At 50.0% G+C, this 16,461-nt stretch overlaps 1 protein-coding gene across 2 annotated transcripts in view; it reads right to left on the bottom strand.

The window, feature by feature from the left end:
* Positions 1–16,461, bottom strand: part of LOC128945886 (vascular endothelial growth factor receptor kdr-like) — a 125,895-nt gene that overhangs the window by 20,441 nt on the left and 88,993 nt on the right. Inside the window, exons 13-22 of one of the 2 annotated variants that reach the window (XM_054289789.1) lie at positions 15,356–15,649; positions 13,405–13,551; positions 11,332–11,457; positions 11,136–11,242; positions 9,900–10,035; positions 8,229–8,333; positions 6,027–6,143; positions 2,369–2,457; positions 971–1,136; positions 328–425 (exon numbers count right to left, since the gene is read on the bottom strand). In XM_054289789.1, coding sequence (XP_054145764.1) covers positions 328–425; positions 971–1,136; positions 2,369–2,457; positions 6,027–6,143; positions 8,229–8,333; positions 9,900–10,035; positions 11,136–11,242; positions 11,332–11,457; positions 13,405–13,551; positions 15,356–15,649 — 1,385 coding nt within the window. The remainder of the gene's footprint in view (positions 1–327; positions 426–970; positions 1,137–2,368; positions 2,458–6,026; positions 6,144–8,228; positions 8,334–9,899; positions 10,036–11,135; positions 11,243–11,331; positions 11,458–13,404; positions 13,552–15,355; positions 15,650–16,461) is intronic. The other variant, XM_054289790.1, reaches the window with a different exon arrangement.

Below are 16,461 nucleotides of genomic sequence, written 5' to 3'. Positions count from 1 at the left end.
AGTAGTGGTGTTGTTCGCCACACTAAAAGGAGCTTTCTCTACAAGCTTTTCTGTGTTTATTTATGAGGCAGTTCCACAAATTGTCTCACAGTTTCTGAGAACTTCACTCCTTCTATCTAAACCCTTCTGCTGCAGATGCCAATCCCTGCAGCCAAGAACATGATGAATGTTCTTCCACAACCCCTTCAGTGCTAATTACTGCTTAACCACCAGAGCTAATGTGATCTCCAGCACTCTAACAAGAGCAAAAAGCAGATTTCTCAGAGTCAAGAGTGTGTTTGGGTTCCTTCATATCAGATACTCTGCAGGAAGTCTGAAGGAGCTCACTTTTCGGGAGGCGAGGAACTCCATGCCTTTTGCCACCTGGAAGCTGTAGCAGATCAGATCCTCCAGAGTCAAGGGCCTCTTGTACAGATCCTCAGCATCTAGGAGAGATCAGAAACGTGGCAAAAACGTGGCACAAATGCGGCAGAGACGTGGCACAGCTCCAGAGCTGGGTGCCACTGGTGCCACTTGTGCTGATGGCCCCAGCCCCACACACTGTGCTGGGTGTGGGATCTCTGCAGGGTTACAGCTCTGGGGGATCAACCACTGACCCAGAGGCAGGAGATCAGAGATTAACAAAGTTCCCTCATCCATTAGTCACTCATTTAACTATGGGGAAACAACACCTCAGGCTGGAGTGAGGGAAACTTTATAGACAAGGGCCCTGGGACAGAGTGACCTCACAAGTCTGGTACAACATTCCTGTTTCTCCTCTCATACCACAGGAGCAGCTTTTGTACACAATACAGAGCTCTCTTTTTGTGAGAGAGTTGGAGTGAGGAACAGGCAAGAGGGAGAATTTGGGATTTCAGGAACAAGCCAAGCCATGTAAGGGCCTGTAAAGTGTGTGACAGTGTGTGTGGCACTAGCCAAGTGACAGAAGTCTTCCCAATAAAAGATTTTGGATGTGGTAGGGTTCTTTTACCTTCTTCATCATCTTCTGAGTCACTGTAACTCTTATCTTCGATGAATCCTGAGCTGGCAGAGCTGCCTGTGCTGGCCACACTCTCGAGGCGCCTCTTGATCAGTTCAGTCAAGTCACTGTTGGACTCATCCAGACTCTTCTCTGCTTGGTCAGAGTTTTCCTGGGACTAGAAGTGGCATAAACCCAATTTTAACTCTGTTTGATGCAATGCTTGAGCATTCAAAATATGTGACAATGTTATAAGGAGAAAGGGTCCTCTGAAGATGAGCATGTCTGAACATTATATTTCCTGAAGTGGGAATAAATGGGAAACCAGGCTTTATTAGTTCTAACTATAAATTATAAAGCCTGGTTTCCTATTTATTATTGCCCTTTCACTGATAGCATTTTCCACATCAGAGTTAGCTGAAAGCTGGCTGGGTGAGACTGAGAGGTGAGCAGAGAGAGGCTGTAAATTCTCTTGCTGTCTCAGGATGCTAAAAATCCCCTCAAGGTGGGTGCATGATGGGCACTGTGCTGGGGAGTGAGGCACAGCCAGCCCTCAACTCATGGCAACAATGGTGAGAAAGAAATTCTGAGGGAGTGCACCAGGAAAAGCTCCTTCACTCACACAAAGTCCCTCACGTACTTTGCTGCCTGCACACAATAGCTTTAACAACAACAATAATAATAATAATAATAATAATGCAGTCATCTGGGAAAGCAGTCCTGGTGAGGCTGCAGTTCTGGCAGGGCTGGGGTCACAGAGCCTGTTCCACACTGGATATTCACAAGGAGGAGTCAGTCCCATCCCTCCCAGCCCTGATTTCTGCCCTGCTCCCATCCCAGCCCAGTCTGTGCTGGCACAGATGTTGTGTGCATGCAGAGCTGTCTGGGAACCAAACCCTTGGCTGGTTTTGATGTAGGAATATCCATGATCCAGGCTGTTGTTACAGCACAGACTTCAGGGCTGGCACAGGGAAGGGACAGAGGATGGAATGAGCAGATGGGGAAGGATGAACTGCTTTCACCTGGGGCCTAGAAACAAAAATCCCCAAAACAGATTTGTGTTTTGGGAGGGTTCACTTTCTCCTAGTTCACTTAATGCCAGTTTTTCACTGCTATTTTGTTGTCCCCCTTGTGCTGGGAAGGATCTCCCAAGTAATTCCCTCTCTTTCAAGGTCTCAGGAGTGTTTGGGTACTTGCAGCTCATTCTTTAGGAGATGCTAGGAGAGGAGAGCAGTGAGATCCTGCAGGGAAAATACATCCCTCTTCTTGCTTGTACAAATTGAAATGTGGAGAGAAATAAAGTGCCCATAGAAATACCCAAATGCCTTGGTGCCAGTGCAGAGAAAACCCAGCTTTTGTCAGTGGTTGTTGATTCCCTGCCTTGTGACAGAAAAAGTCTCATTTTCTTACCTTGTATGCAATGAAATCCCCTCTTTTCCCTCTGAGATAGTTGGACAGATTTCCATATTTGCAATATTCCACTATGACCATTAAAGGACCTAAAAAAGACAGTGAAAGTCAAATGAGTTTTGAAGCACTGCAAAGCACATAATTCTAATTTATCCTACCAAATCCTCTTCAAAATAAATGGCATTTCTGTTATACAGATGAGGAAATGAGGAAACACAGGACTGACACAACCAGTAGGGATGTGGAGAGAAGGGAACACATTGTTAGTTTTCCCCACTGGATGGTAACAGTTGGTATTTATTCCTAATTTATAAACAAGGAAGATTCAGGATGATCAACACAATCCCAGAGGCTGTTAAGGTTGGTTTGCTCTGCACATGGAGCAGTTTTCATTTTCTCTGGCTTCACAATTGTTTGTTTTGGGTGGAGCTGATGCCACCAGAGGAAATCAAAGTATGCAGGGCCATAGACAAAGCCTGGAAAACCAGAAAAAGTTTCTGAAAAAACTGAAGTTTCTGAAAGCCTGAAAGCCTTTTTCTGAAACCTGGGAAGTACTCTCACTTTCTTCTTATTCCTCTACAAACCACTGTAGAGTCAGTGCTGCTTTTACACAGTTATGCAGGTTTTTAAGAGCTGCTCAAAATGCTTTTATATTGCAGTGTGAGATGTTAGGGAAGGGAAAAGCTGCATTCTGGACCTTTATATCATCAAATGTGAGACAGGGTGAATCCATGGGACTGGGATGTGGATAAACATGGAATATTATCAACCCCAAACACTGAGACTTTCATCTCCAGAACCTTTTTCTCTGGAGAAGGTCCCTGGTTCAGACTGAGGGGTTTGCACTTCAAAGGGGAAGTGTGAGAGCTGCACTTGGCCTTGGGGAAGGAGCTCAGCAGGGTTCCTGCTGGAATTCCTGCAGGAGCAGGGCAGGGGCAGGGCAGGGGCAGGGCTGCAGTCACTCCAGGCCCAACATTGCCAGGGAGGGCACCAGGAGGGAGCAGTGACCCTGGGATAGTGTGGGACAGGCAGAGCAGCCTTTGGGAGATGCTGAATTCCTGCTGATGCCTTGTGCAGGCTGCCCTTGAACAGAGGCTGGACAGAGCTAGAGAATAAAGCAGGGATTTATTTGGAGGCCTCAATGGATGCACCTTGGGCAGCACAAGAGCCCAGCCAGGGCTGCACCCAAGATGAACCAAAATGGTCACAAAATGGTCACGGGGTCTCTCACTTTGATCAGTTCTGCTCCATTTGCGTCTTGCAGTTCATGGTCTAATTACAGCTCCAGCCCATGCAGTCCCATCCTGCTTGTTTTTCTCTCTCAGCCCATGGTGTTTGTGCTCTTGGGGCTGAGATTTGGATCATTTGTCCTTGGTGCCCAGCTGGAGCAGGAATTGTTTTGCCTCCCTACTCTGTGTTCACCATCCCCTAACATGAAGCCCAGACCCACACCCTAAAGCAGCACAGAATGTGAAAAATCGAAAAGCTAAACCTGAGGTATCACTGCAGGCAGAACCAAGCCCCTGGTGTTCCCTGTGGATTCCTGCAGGTTCTGCACTCACCCAGCCCTGGGACACCTTGAGTGCACACCCTGGGGCTCTCCAGGACCCCCAGTCCCTCTGCTGCAGCTGAAAGAAGCCTGAAAACCTTCACTGGCTGCAAAAACACCAGATCCCCAAATCCCAGTGGTTCCAGTGCTGACCCCAGAGCTCTGCTCAGTGCTGGCATCTGGCCCTGCTCAAGAGATTTGGCTCAGAAGAACCCAAAATCCAATGTCCCTCATGGATGCCCTGAGGAAATGCAGATTCCAGAACAACTTTAAAGGTCTGCTTAGTGATTTATTCATGGCTTTGAAACGCTTCCTAGACATGGCCTCCCCATATTTTGTTCCCTCATTTTAAAGCACACACTGCATTAGTTCTGACTGCTGAACATCAGACACCCCGGCAAAGTGTTAAATTCTGTTATTTGATACCTTGTTAAAATAATGTATGTGCATACTTAATAGCAGCCTCCATCAGGAATACACGGTTACATAAAGCCTAACAGGGGAGGGAGAGCACTGGAATTTCACAGGAGCTGGGATCTGTGTCTGCCTCTGGAGCTGCAGGCTGTTTTTCTTTAGTCTGCACTTGCAGTGCTCAGAGGAGAACAAAGCAGAGCCTGCCTGAGGCTGCTCCGTGCCCTGTGGGTCCTGCTGCACCCTCTGCCCCCAAAGGTTTGCCCAGACAGCTGGCAGGGAGAAGGGAGAGTCATCTCCCACCCAGGACGGGGCAGGATGGAGAATAGGAAATGGAGGAACTCCTGGGAGAGAAAGTTTCTCAGAAATGGGACAGTCAGAGCCTCTGATAGTCCTGAGCTGTGTCTTGAACAAGCAGAACTCTGGGGCTGCTTTGGGTAAGAACCACTGAGCCCTGGTCCTGCTGCTGGTTTGAGACTCTGCTTGGGGTCTTCCTGGGGGTCCTGAGCCCCCTCAGGGAGTTGTGAGCCCAGGAGAGTCCCCAGCACGGCCACGTCCCAGCCCCTCTGCTCTCAGGCCCCAGCAAAGGCTCCTGGCTGCTGTATCTGACCCTAAATCCCTCAGCTGGAGCCCCTTGCTCCCACACAAGTTTTTGGGCTCTGCAGTGAATTCCTGGGAGCAGCAGACCCCAGCAGTGTCCATGGCTGCTGGCTGCTCTTTCCTGAGGAACTGGAACCACCTTGGTAGAGGAAAGATTTCTTCCCTGGCACCCTCCCAAATCTCCCTCACTGAAATTTTCCTTTTCCCCAGTGACTGGACAACAGCTGTTGGAAACTGGTGAATTTAGGGTCTCAGATGATGAGAGATCTATGCACCATCTCTCCTGATTTCCCCCTTCATTTCTTTCACCCTAGGGCTTCCCTTGCCCTTGGGTCACCTAAACCTGATTTTTGGGGGAGGTTTTGCAGATTTTGGGGGTCAGCAGTGAGGAGCCATCCTCAGGAGCTGCTCCCCTGAAGCTGAAGCACAGGAAGAGGCAGGGCTGCTTTGTGTGGCACTGTGGGAAGGGATGTTTTAGTGACAAAGGTCTGACATTTATGGGACTTTGTATGATGCAGGGCCAGTCCTGCTCAGCCCCATGCAAGTCCCTGCTCCTGGTGCACCCAGAGCTGTCCCAGGCTTTGTACACAGAGCAGAAACTGCTGTGTTTGCCTGGAGAGGGTGAAATGCTGGCAAAGAGAGCACCCAGGGCTGTCCCAGGCTTTGGCTGTGTTTGCCTGGAGAGGGTGAAATGCTGGCAAAGAGAGCACCCAGGGCTGTCCCAGGCTTTGGCTGTGTTTGCCTGGAGAGGAGGCTCAGGGAGCCAAGGGCTCAGCCTGGTGCATCCTCCTGACAAGGCAGGGAAGGAGAGGGAGAAGCAGCCTGGAAATGCCCACAGGGAGCACTTGGGCACCTCAATGCAATGCAGTGTTCTCCCCTCAGTGCCTCCAGAGAGAACAGAGGTGACACCAGGGATGGGAGAGGCTCAGGAGCCCTGGGGGGATGAGGCCCCATCCTGCAGGAGCAGCAGAGCTCTGCTGTGAGCAGAGAGCTGGGAATGGCTGCACTGGCACTGACTGCACCACAGGCACTTCCAAACACCCCAAAGACTCTGAAAATGTTTTCTTTTTTGCTCCCAATTTCCTGAGGACTCCTCACCTCCAGCTTTGGTGCAGGCTCCCAGCAGGTTGACCACATTCAGGTGATGTCCTATATGGATGAGGATCTTCAGCTCAGACATTAGAGCCTTGCATTCATTAGTAGTTGCACATTCTGCTTAGGATAAACAGGAAGAAAATCATCTTTACACAACAGGATATTTTCAACAGGACACAGCAAGATCCTGTTTATCCTTTGAAACAAAACCCACCCAGGTTCCTTGCAGTATCTTGGCCTTTCAGACTCACACAGATAATAATTCATCTGTTTCATTGTCTGCTGACCTTTATGAAGTGGGATAGCACTTTATCTTTTGGTGACTCTTCCTTTCTCCACTGTGGGTTATGGAGGGTTATGGTTCCTTCCCCCAGAGCTGATCCCACAGAGCCTTTGCCAGACTCAGATTTGCAAGCTTAGCAAAGCCAACCCTGCAAGCCCCCCCAGCACACAGAGGGTGTCCCTTCCTCTCTGCTGGGCTGTGCAGCTCAACAGGACTCAGCTACAACGCCTCAGAATGCTCCAGTGCAGGGCAGGAGGAATCCAGATCTGGGAGCTGTGTCCCAGAATGTCCAGGGAACACACAGCAGGACTGAAGCTCAGGCCTGTAAGATCTTATTGACCCAAGAAATTAATTTTGTAAGATCTGTGTGTGAGCCATGAACATGACAGGGCCCTGGCTGGCCAGTGACATTATTTTAAGGCAGGCACCCTCAGACCAGAAGTTTGTTCAGGTGCTGCTTTATCTTCCCAGCCTTGTCTCCAAAACCTCCATGATGTATTTTAACAGGAGAGGCTTTGGCCTGTTTCCTTTGCCTTTGCATCATGTAAGATTTAAAAATGAAGAAGCAGTTACATAACAAATCATTTGGTGTGACAGGTGTAACCTCTTTATCTGTCTGTAGAATTCCCCATCTTCTTTCTCCAAACTGTGCCATAAAGAAGGAGCTATTCCAAGATTCCTTCAGCCAGCAGTGTTTGCTGGGTCCATGGGTGGTATCACTCCTGATTTCCCCTGGCATGTGCTGGAACTCACAGCCAGCTCAGAAGTGTTTCAGATAATTCTGCACATTGAATTTTAGCTTCAATCCAGAACAGAGCTGAGCATCCTGCATGGAGATGGCAGAAATGCAGGCATCCCCAGAGCCTTTTAAATTCCCTGGATGGATGAACTGACACTGGAAAATCTGCTTTATTCATGAAAGTGATGAATTATGGGCATGTTAGCTGGGGAGGGGCACACCAGAGCAGGAGGGAGCTGCCTCCACAGGGGAGGGAGGTGTAAAACGAGGGAGAATCTGCCAAATATTGCTGAATATGTGCTGGCAGGGCAGAGCTGACATGAGGATCAGCTGGGAAGCACAGCATGGAAGGCAATGAAACCCCAGAGCTGTCCAGGGCAGTATGTTTTGATGGAGATGGGAATATGTCTGGATCAGGGACTTCTAGGGGATGTCAGGGATCTGGAAATGGGCATGGAACAGAAGATACAACAGCAGGAGAGAAGATGATTGGAAGGAGGAAAACAGAGAGGGGAGACCAGAAGGAGGTCCAGAGAGGTGACAAATGGGTGTTTTTGTGATTTCAGAGAGATGAGCACCAGGTGAGGCAGCTGGCAGCAGAAGCCAAGTCCCATGGCAGCAGTGACGGGCTGGTGGCATGGCAGGGGTTAATGGTGGCATGCAGAGCCTGAGGGCCATGGCAGCATGGACTGAGCCTTTGGCATCCCCCTGAGGAGCAGCCCCAAGCCCTGTGGATGATCCTCCCTGGGTGCAAGAACAGGCTCCAGGTTCCCTCCTTCCCTCCACCCAACAGCAAAGCTGCCCTTCATTTCAATAATTGCAAGCAAGATGTCTCTAATTCACTCCCCTGGCACTGTTTTTTTCCAGCCCCTTGAACTGTTCTGCATCTGGCTGGGCTGGGATGGAAGGCTCAGCTCCAATTTCGGGCTATCTGGTGTAATTACACTCTGTAATCTGTTTGCCTCCTCACCCCACAGAGCTGGAAGCTGCTCTTTTCTCCTTGAGGAATGCAAGCCTCAGTCAGCACGGAGCTGCTGTCATCCTCCCCTTCATCCATCCCCCCAGGAGGGCTGATCCCACATGGAAACCCATCCCTGCAGGGCACAGCCAGCTGGGCACTGTGCCCCTGGCTGCCCCCAGCCCCCTGAGCAGCCTGGGGAGGATCTCAGAGGGATTTTTGTACCTTTCAGCATTTTTACGGCAACTGTTTTGCAGGTTGAAGATTTATCAATGCCAAAAGCAGACGCCTCCACCACCTTCCCAAAAGCACCATGACCCAGAGTTTTACCTAGAGAAGCAAGAGTTGAGAGTGAGCCCAGCTGCACCAGGCAGGAGGGGACATGCAACCTCAGCTGTGCAGAGAACCAGGCACAGGGCACAGACACAGGCACAGCAGCCTCCATCACATCCTGCAGCATATGGATACACAAGGGGGTTATCCATATGGCCTGGATGCAATCCAGCACGGGAGACAGCAGAGAGGGGAATCACTGCACTCACTGAGGGCAGGGCTGACACCTGCATGGATTGAGGGGACAAACATCACCTGGGGCTGGCCTGGAGACCAGGGAAGGCAGGGTTTGGGTTAATTGTGGCACCCTGATCTCTCATGGATCATGGAGAGAGCCAGCAAGGCACTCAGGGAGCCACAGCCCCTGAACCCTTCAGTTATTGACATTGATTTGAGGGAAAAGCTGCACTAAATGGGATTCAGGATGGTTTTCTTTCTTCTTTTTGTTTATTTTCCCTTTCATTTGGATTTTCCTGCCTGTGTTATCTGCTGTGCTCTGAGGGCTCTGACCCAGGGTCTGGCTGTTTGGTTCTGCCACTTTCTGTGTCCCACCATCATCTCAGATTTTGGGATTTTTTTGTGTCCTCTCTTCCTTCCATGTTTTCCAGCTGCAGCACCAGGAGCACACAAATACAGATATTTTCCCTGCACTCCTCAGTGCACACAGATGTTACTGTTTCACTGTACAAACACAGCCAGCTTTTTGCATTTCTCACTCCATCAGCCAGTGAACTGAGCTGTTCAGTGAAATGTGGCTCATTTTTCCATGAGAGCTTTTTACAGCTCAAAGCTGAGCTCTGATGGTTGATAAGGAAGTGATTATTTGATGAATTGATAGCTTTCTTCTAAAGAAAACTCACTTTCCTTTTTCCTCTATGGGAATGAAATCACACTTTTGGCAGGGACAGTACCTGGAGGTACTGTCAAGAGTTTGGCTTCCCTTTTCCAAGGAAAAGAAGTGGCAGCTATTTGGACAGAGTCTCCAGATCCCTCATTTCACCCTCCATTCAGGCTGACCCTGCACTCTGTGATCCCAGATCCAAGGGTGGCACTGTGACAGGTTCCTGCTGGGTTATCCAACAGCTCCAGTGCCCCTGGGATGGATCTGGGATCATCCTTAACAGCTCCAGTCCCCTGGGAAGCGTTTGGGATAATCCTTCCACAGCTCCAGTGCCCTGGAATGGATCTGGGATCATCCTTAACAGCTCCAGTGCCCCTGGGAAGGATCTGGGATCATCCTTAAGAGCTCCAGTGCCCCTGGGATGGATCTGGGATCATCCTTTAACAGCTCCAGTGCCCTGGAATGGATCTGGGATAATCCTTAACAGTTCCAGTGTCCCTGGGAATCATGTGGGATCATCCTTAACAACTCCAGTGCCCCTGGGAATCATTTAGGATCATCCTTAACAGCTCCAGTGTCCCTGAGAATCATTTGGGATCATCCTTAATAGTTCCAGTGCCCCTGGGAAGGATCTGGGATCATCCTTAACAGCTCCAGTGCCCCATGGAAGGATTTGGGATCATTTGGGATGATCCTTCCCCCCGTGTGCCCCCAGCACTCACCCAGGCGCAGCCTGTCCCTGGGGAACTCCCATTTGCTGCTGTCGTAGGGCAGGCGCTCACACTGCTCGTCCAGGGGCATCTCCTCGGGGTCCATGATAATTGACAGGTATCCTGTTTTAATGTCTGTGGCATCGGGCTAAAAACAGGGCGGGGAGAGATTATTCAGGGGATTAACTGCAGTTCCGAAGGGAGGGAGCTGTCTGGCAGCCCGGGGACTTCCCTGCCTTGCAGGCACTTCAATTCCGAGCCAGGAATGCATCACTGCAGCTTCCTGCTTCTGTTCCGCAGCTGAGACACAAATGTTTGTGTGGGGCTGCCACTGTGGCTCTTGGGAGGAGGCACTGATTGATGCTGGGAAACACAAAATCTACCTGGATCAGTCACAGGAAATCACTGATTTTCCATGGGAACTGCAGGAGCTGCACTTCCTCCTGCATATTTTGGCATTGTCACCGTGTTTGGTTCTGCAGTGCTGATTCTCCACAGTTCTCCACTTCATAGCTGCAATTTATTGCAATTTAAAATTGCTGGAAATTGCTATTTCTGATGCTGCTAAAGTAAGAAATTGTCGTTGGGTGGGTTCTGTGAGCAGACTTGCACAGGAGTGAAATGTAAAAGGAAATTCACTGTTATCCACTGCTCTGTTAAGCTGAGGTTAAGGATGAAAACATGAATTTAATCCCTGTGTTTTCAAGAAGAGGGGAAATTTTATTCAAATATTGGAGATCAGCACTGGGACTGCAATTTGCTGAGAGCAGAGCAGGGAGCTGTGCTTGCCTTTCTTTTTCCTGTTTGTTTCAGGAAAGCAGACCTCAACTCCTTGAAACTTTACTGCAAGTTTAGTTTTTGAGTCACAAAAGGAAGGTGAAAAAAAAGCAAGGAGATCAAATCAGCTGTGTGGTTTGAGCTCATTTCTAGAGCAGACAGCCTGGGATCTTTCTTTAATATCTTTTAGAGTCAAGTGCTGAAATCAAGCCCTCATTTTAGAGGATTTAGGGTACTTTTTTGTTATTCTCACAAGCCAGTTTGACTCATAAAGAGGGAGGAGCCTGAATTTATGATTCCACAGAAGTGGCTGGAAACCTCACAAGTGCAAGGGTTCTCTGGAGAAGTCAACACAAACCATGGAATGAATTTTACAGGGACATTTTACCCGGTGTTTCTACCATCTGCCCCAAAGATTTGTCCCTAACTGTGCAGTTCCCATGAGCTAGGGCAGGTGCCAGCCTCTCTCACCTTTCTCAGTTTGCGGATGAAGAGGGTCAGCAGCAGCCAGAAGAGCGTGGCAGCCAGCCCTGTGCACACCAGGATGATCACCTCAATGTTGGATTTCTCCTCAGAACCTGCAGGTGAATGCACAGCCAGCTCAGAAAAGTGTCCAAATTCCCTGAGGGAGCCCTGTGGGACTCTGCATGCCCCAGGCCAGGCTCACCCTGGATTTTGATGAAGGCTGATGTGCTGTCCTGGCCCAGCTCGTTGGAGGCCCGGCACTCGTAGAGCCCCTCGTCGTCCTTCTTCACTCTCTCAATCACCAGCGTGTTGTTTTCCATGGAAATTCCTGTTTCAAGGCATTGTGGTTAGTGCTGGCACAATAACCTGCCTGCCAAAAATGCTTTTAGGGGACAGAGCTGAAGGTGAGCTCCCATCCATGCAGGCTCTGGTGTGAGGACACATTTTAATCCTGGCAACCTTTCTCTGACTTTTTTTTCCTTTTCAACACCTGGATAAATTATTTGGCATCACTTAAACAACAGCAAATGTGGCTGTTGATTTAGAGTGGGTAGAGCCTGGAAACTAATCCAGAAGTTAGCAGAGGGATGCAGGATTGGTGGCTGATAGCAGGAAAATACACTTGGAAAAATGGGAACTCAGTGGAATTCCTGAAGGCTGTGGGTAGGGATGGGACTTCTAACATGGGGAGGATGGAACTCAAGTAAGGCTCTTAGAAAAAATAATGGTGTGAAGCAATTCTGGATTCACAGGCAGCCAGGTGCAGTGGGAATAGAGAGGTTGCCTAGATATGACCTATGAGAGACTTCTCTATGTTTAATTTTCCCAATTTCATTATTCCTGGTTGGTGGTACTGCACTGAGAGTTCTCCTGTTTCACTGAGGGATGACTGGGGGAGAAATAGGGAAACAGGTCAGGCTTGCAATCCAAAAGGGAAGGACATTTTGAATTTCTGGGTGTTCTGCCTGTGCATCCCGTTGTTGTTAACAAGAGTACTGCACACAACTTGCCATGCACTGTGCTGAAATATTTACCCTGAGGTGTTTTTTCCAAATATTTTATTTATGTTTCCATTGGTTGGATGAGTTACATGCTTGTCCCTCTAGAATTATTTATAAAATTTCAGTAGCTATAAAGAGTTTCTCTCAGAACATTCTGATCTGAATTATGGATGATCCTAGATTTCCTACCTAGTCCAAGTTGCAAAATTAAAGTCACAGGACCAGCTGCTGACATGGGATTCTCCATGATTTATGGGAGGGCCCAGGCCATACTCAGCTCTGCACTGGGGCAGCCTCATCTCCAGTGCAGCTTTGAGCACCAGAATATAAAACAGCCTTGAAGAATTGGAGAGCATCCAAGGAGGCCACAAGGATGGGGAAGGCTCTGGAGGGGTCTCATGAGGAGGGGCTGAGGGCCCTTGGTTTGTTCAGCTGGAGGAGGCTGAGGGGAGACCTCAGTGCACTCTTCAACATCTTCCTGAGGGACAGCTCCAATCTCTGCTCCCTGTGACAGGGACAGCACCCAGGGCATGGCCAGAGCTGGGCCAGGGCAGGGTTAGGCTGGAGATCAGGAAAGGTTCTGCCCCAGAGGGTGCTGGCACTGCCCAGGGAATGGGCACAGCCCCGAGGCTGCCAGAGCTCCAGGAGGGTTTGGACTCTGCTCCCAGGGATGCCCAGGGTGGGGTTGCTGGGGGTCTGGGCAGGACCAGGATTGGACTGGATGATCCTGTGGGTCCCTTCCAGCTCAGCACACCCCATGACTCTATGGCACAGAGCTGGGAAGGCCCCTGGGCTCAGGGGAGGGGCTGCAGGCTCAGGTGAGGCTCCCTGCCCATGGTGGCTCTGTCCCACAGAGCTGGGAGCACAGTCCCATCACTGTGCTGAGGAACATAAAGGACATTTCCTATGCCATGGGATGCCCTGAACCCCTCTGCCAGGTGACTTTGCTGCAGTTTGTCATGGCCAGGACAGCTGAGAGCTCAGCCTGTGTTGCCAGACCCAGGTGCACCTGGGGCTCAGTTTTGTGCCCAAACTCTGGTCCCACACAAGCAGCCTGAGCAGCACTCCTGATTTCCCAGTGCTATCCCAATGTGTGCTGGGCTGGAGCTTCCTCCCAGCTCAGAGTCCAAGCTGGAGAGCCCTGCAGTGCCCTGGCACCCTTGGATCTGTGTGTGTGTGCCTGAGTCATGGGCTCAGTTATAGGTGCTGTGTCGTGGTGACCCTGCCAGCCCATTATCCCACATCCCAAACAGCTCTGGGCAGCAGGACCTCACCTGATGCTGCTGAGATGGGGTAGCCATTCTTCCTCCAGGTGACCTGAGGCTCTGGGGTCCCACTGACCTTGCACTCCAGCAGGATCTTGCCACTGATGTTGACCTCCAGGTCCGTGAGGTTCTGGATCACGACCGGCGCCGCCTTCGCTGCAGCCACAGAGGGAAAGAGCCCCAGTCAGGTCTGGGGGCCCTTCCCTCACCCCCCTCCTTGCACAGCCTCTCTGTGGTGTGGTGAAGGTTAGGTTGATCAAAAATCCCCCCAAAGGTTCTGGGAGGAGTCGGTGAGTTTGTTTGGTTTATTTTCACACTTGGGTTTGGCTGTAGCTCCAACTCCTCATCCTCTGAAGAAAACAAAGGACAGGGAGTGGGTGGTGCACATGCAGAGTGAAGGCAAAAAGGAGAAAAGGGGGAAAAGAGGAAACAGTTCTAAAGGTTTTTTATCCTCCATCAGGAGTGCAGTTTTCTCCTTACTACAAACCATGGTAACACCCACTTTATGTTCATTTATAAAAGGTGCAGGACAGCAATGAATAAAACCACAAACACAGCATAAAATATACCCCAACCTGCAGTGAGGACAGAAGATGGGGGGCATTAGAACATATAAAATGTTTGAATAGGGGAAGGAAAGCTGTTTGGAGGGACATTTCCATGTGTGCTCTGCACAAGAGTTGTCTGACACGTGCCAGACAGATGACAGACCCCAGTCATCCTCACAGGAACGTGATCCTCATTCCAGCTCTCCATGCATGTATTCACAGTCTAGCTGTGTTTTTCCCATAGCTGTGCTGTGTAGGTGTGTGTGTAGGTGGAAATCTGACTGACTGAATAAAAATATCTGCCAGGGGAGAGCAAAGGGAAGTGCCTGAATGCAGAGAGCAGAGCAAGGCCAGTGCCTCAGAGCAGGTGATGCTCACAGGTGGCCCTGGTGCTGTGAGGACCAGCCAGACCATGGTCACTGCCCAATACCTGAGTGAGACTCCTTCCCTTCCTCTCTGCCTCAGGAAAAGGGAGATGTCTGTGTGTGAAATAAATCACCTGCCAGTCTGGAACCAGAGCATCTGTGTGTGGGGCTGGGGCTGGGAGGCTGCACAGGGAATGTGCCATTCCCTCCAAGGCTGAGGGCAGCACTGGGCTGTGCTGAGGGACCCTGCAGTGCCCCCTGAGCCAGAGGAGCCAGTCTGAAAATCCCTGGCCAGTTCAGCACTCTGACTCCTGCTCCCTGACTTGCTGCTGTGTGTCTCAGTTCTACTCCAGTTCTGTGCTTTTGTTTTCTTCACCATTGGAAGGTGGTTAATAAATCTATCCATTCCCCATGCCAGCAGCCCTTTGTTTTCTGAGGAGGCTTAGAGATGATCACCCACCTTCTTCACTCTGAAGCAGAAGAAACTTCACTAATTTTCAGTGACTTCCTACGGGCAGAGGTGTCCTGCCCTTTGTATTCCCACAAGATCTCAGTGAAATGGAAGAGCTGGGGGCTTGGGTGTAAGTAAGAAAATAATTGTTCTAACAAAGTGCATCCCTCTCACCCAGAATACCCAGAATAAATGGCACATGTCCCTTGATTTTACACTTGTCCAGGGACATTTGGGATCTGCTGGGTGCAAATCTATTCAGGTATCTCATCCTGGCAGCTGAGAGTGGCTACCAAAGTCATATAGACCTGGGGTGAGCATCCCAAGCTACAGTTGTGCTGTCAGTAAATGGTGGGTGATGCTTTTAGTCCTCAGCCAGCTCTAAATCTGCACCCAGCATGGAGCTGGGAAGAGAAATGCTGCTGAAATCACCTTGATGTAATCTCAAATATTTCATCCAAAGCCAGCAGTGGCTGGGTGAGTGTTCTCCATGCCAGGCTGTCAATCCACACAGAGTAAATGACAGAAGCAAAGCAGGGCAGGACACAGGGTGTGTGTTAGGACACATCCCAGTGTCACTGTGCCCTGGCACATACCTCTGACCAGGAGCTGGCTGTGCTGCTCCAGCGTGTCCGTGCTGTTCTGCTCATTCTGGGCTCGGCACTTGTAGAGGCCACTCTGCTCCCTCGTGACATTGGGAATCAGCAGGGTCAAGGAGATGGAATATTTGTCCATTTTCCTGACCACAGAGCGGCTGGGAGCTGCCTCTGAGGAGGGGTAGTACCAGGCCAGGTGGGTGTAGATGTACTTGGAGGCCCGGCAGGTCAGCTGGACGTCATTGCCCACGATGGCTGTGACTTGGGAGGGTGTTTGCAACCCAGAGGGCACATCTAGGAGGAAGGGAAAACATGTTTGGAATGAAATCCCAGCTCAGATGATCTTTGGCTGCCTGGCTGTTACTTGAGGGGTCAAATTCTTAGCAGCAATGGAAGAAGCCAGGTTTAATGAGGATAGAATTCACAGAATCACAGAATGACCAGGTTGGAAGAGACCTTCAAGACCATCAAGTCCAACCCAGCCCCAACACCTCACCCAGTGCCACATCCAGGCTTTGTTAAACACACCCAGGGATAGGGACTCCACCACCTCCCTGGGCAGCCATTCCAGAACTTTATCACCTTTCTGTAAAAAAGTTCTTCCTAACATCCAACCTGTATTTCCCTTGGTGCAGTCCCTGAGACTGTCAGTTCTTGGAGAAAGAGCCCAACCCCACCTGAGCACAGGCACCTTTCAGGAGCTGTGCAGAGTGATAAGGGCACCCCTGAGCCTCCTTTTCTCCAGGATAAACAACGCCAGCTCCCTCAGTTATGGGAATGTGGAAACAGGCACTGGAGCTGGGAATTAGGGAAGTGAAAGTTCCTCTTACTGCCCAGTGCTAACCTGTGCTAGTCCAGCCCTCAGCATTCTAAAGTAATGAATTGAAAGCTTATAAATAGAAGGAGTTAATGGACTGGGAGAGTTTAATCAGGAGCTGTTTCTATCCAGTAGATGAATGTGTTTGTGAGCTCTTCCCTCTCCACAGTCAGGGCTGGAAAGTATTAATTGCAGAGGAATAAAGAAGCCCATTCCCATCCCTCAGGAGCAACACCTTCTTCCCCACTGAACAGACTCCTCAGCTCTCCCTTATTCCAACTGTGCCAAT

The sequence above is a fragment of the Melozone crissalis genome, unplaced genomic scaffold (genome assembly GCF_028551555.1).
Source record: "Melozone crissalis strain CALT ecotype California unplaced genomic scaffold, PUWL_Pcris_2 ptg000068l_1, whole genome shotgun sequence".
NCBI lineage: Eukaryota > Metazoa > Chordata > Aves > Passeriformes > Passerellidae > Melozone > Melozone crissalis.
Note: the sequence above shows the minus strand (reverse complement) of the source record. Positions and strands in the feature narration are given on the sequence as shown.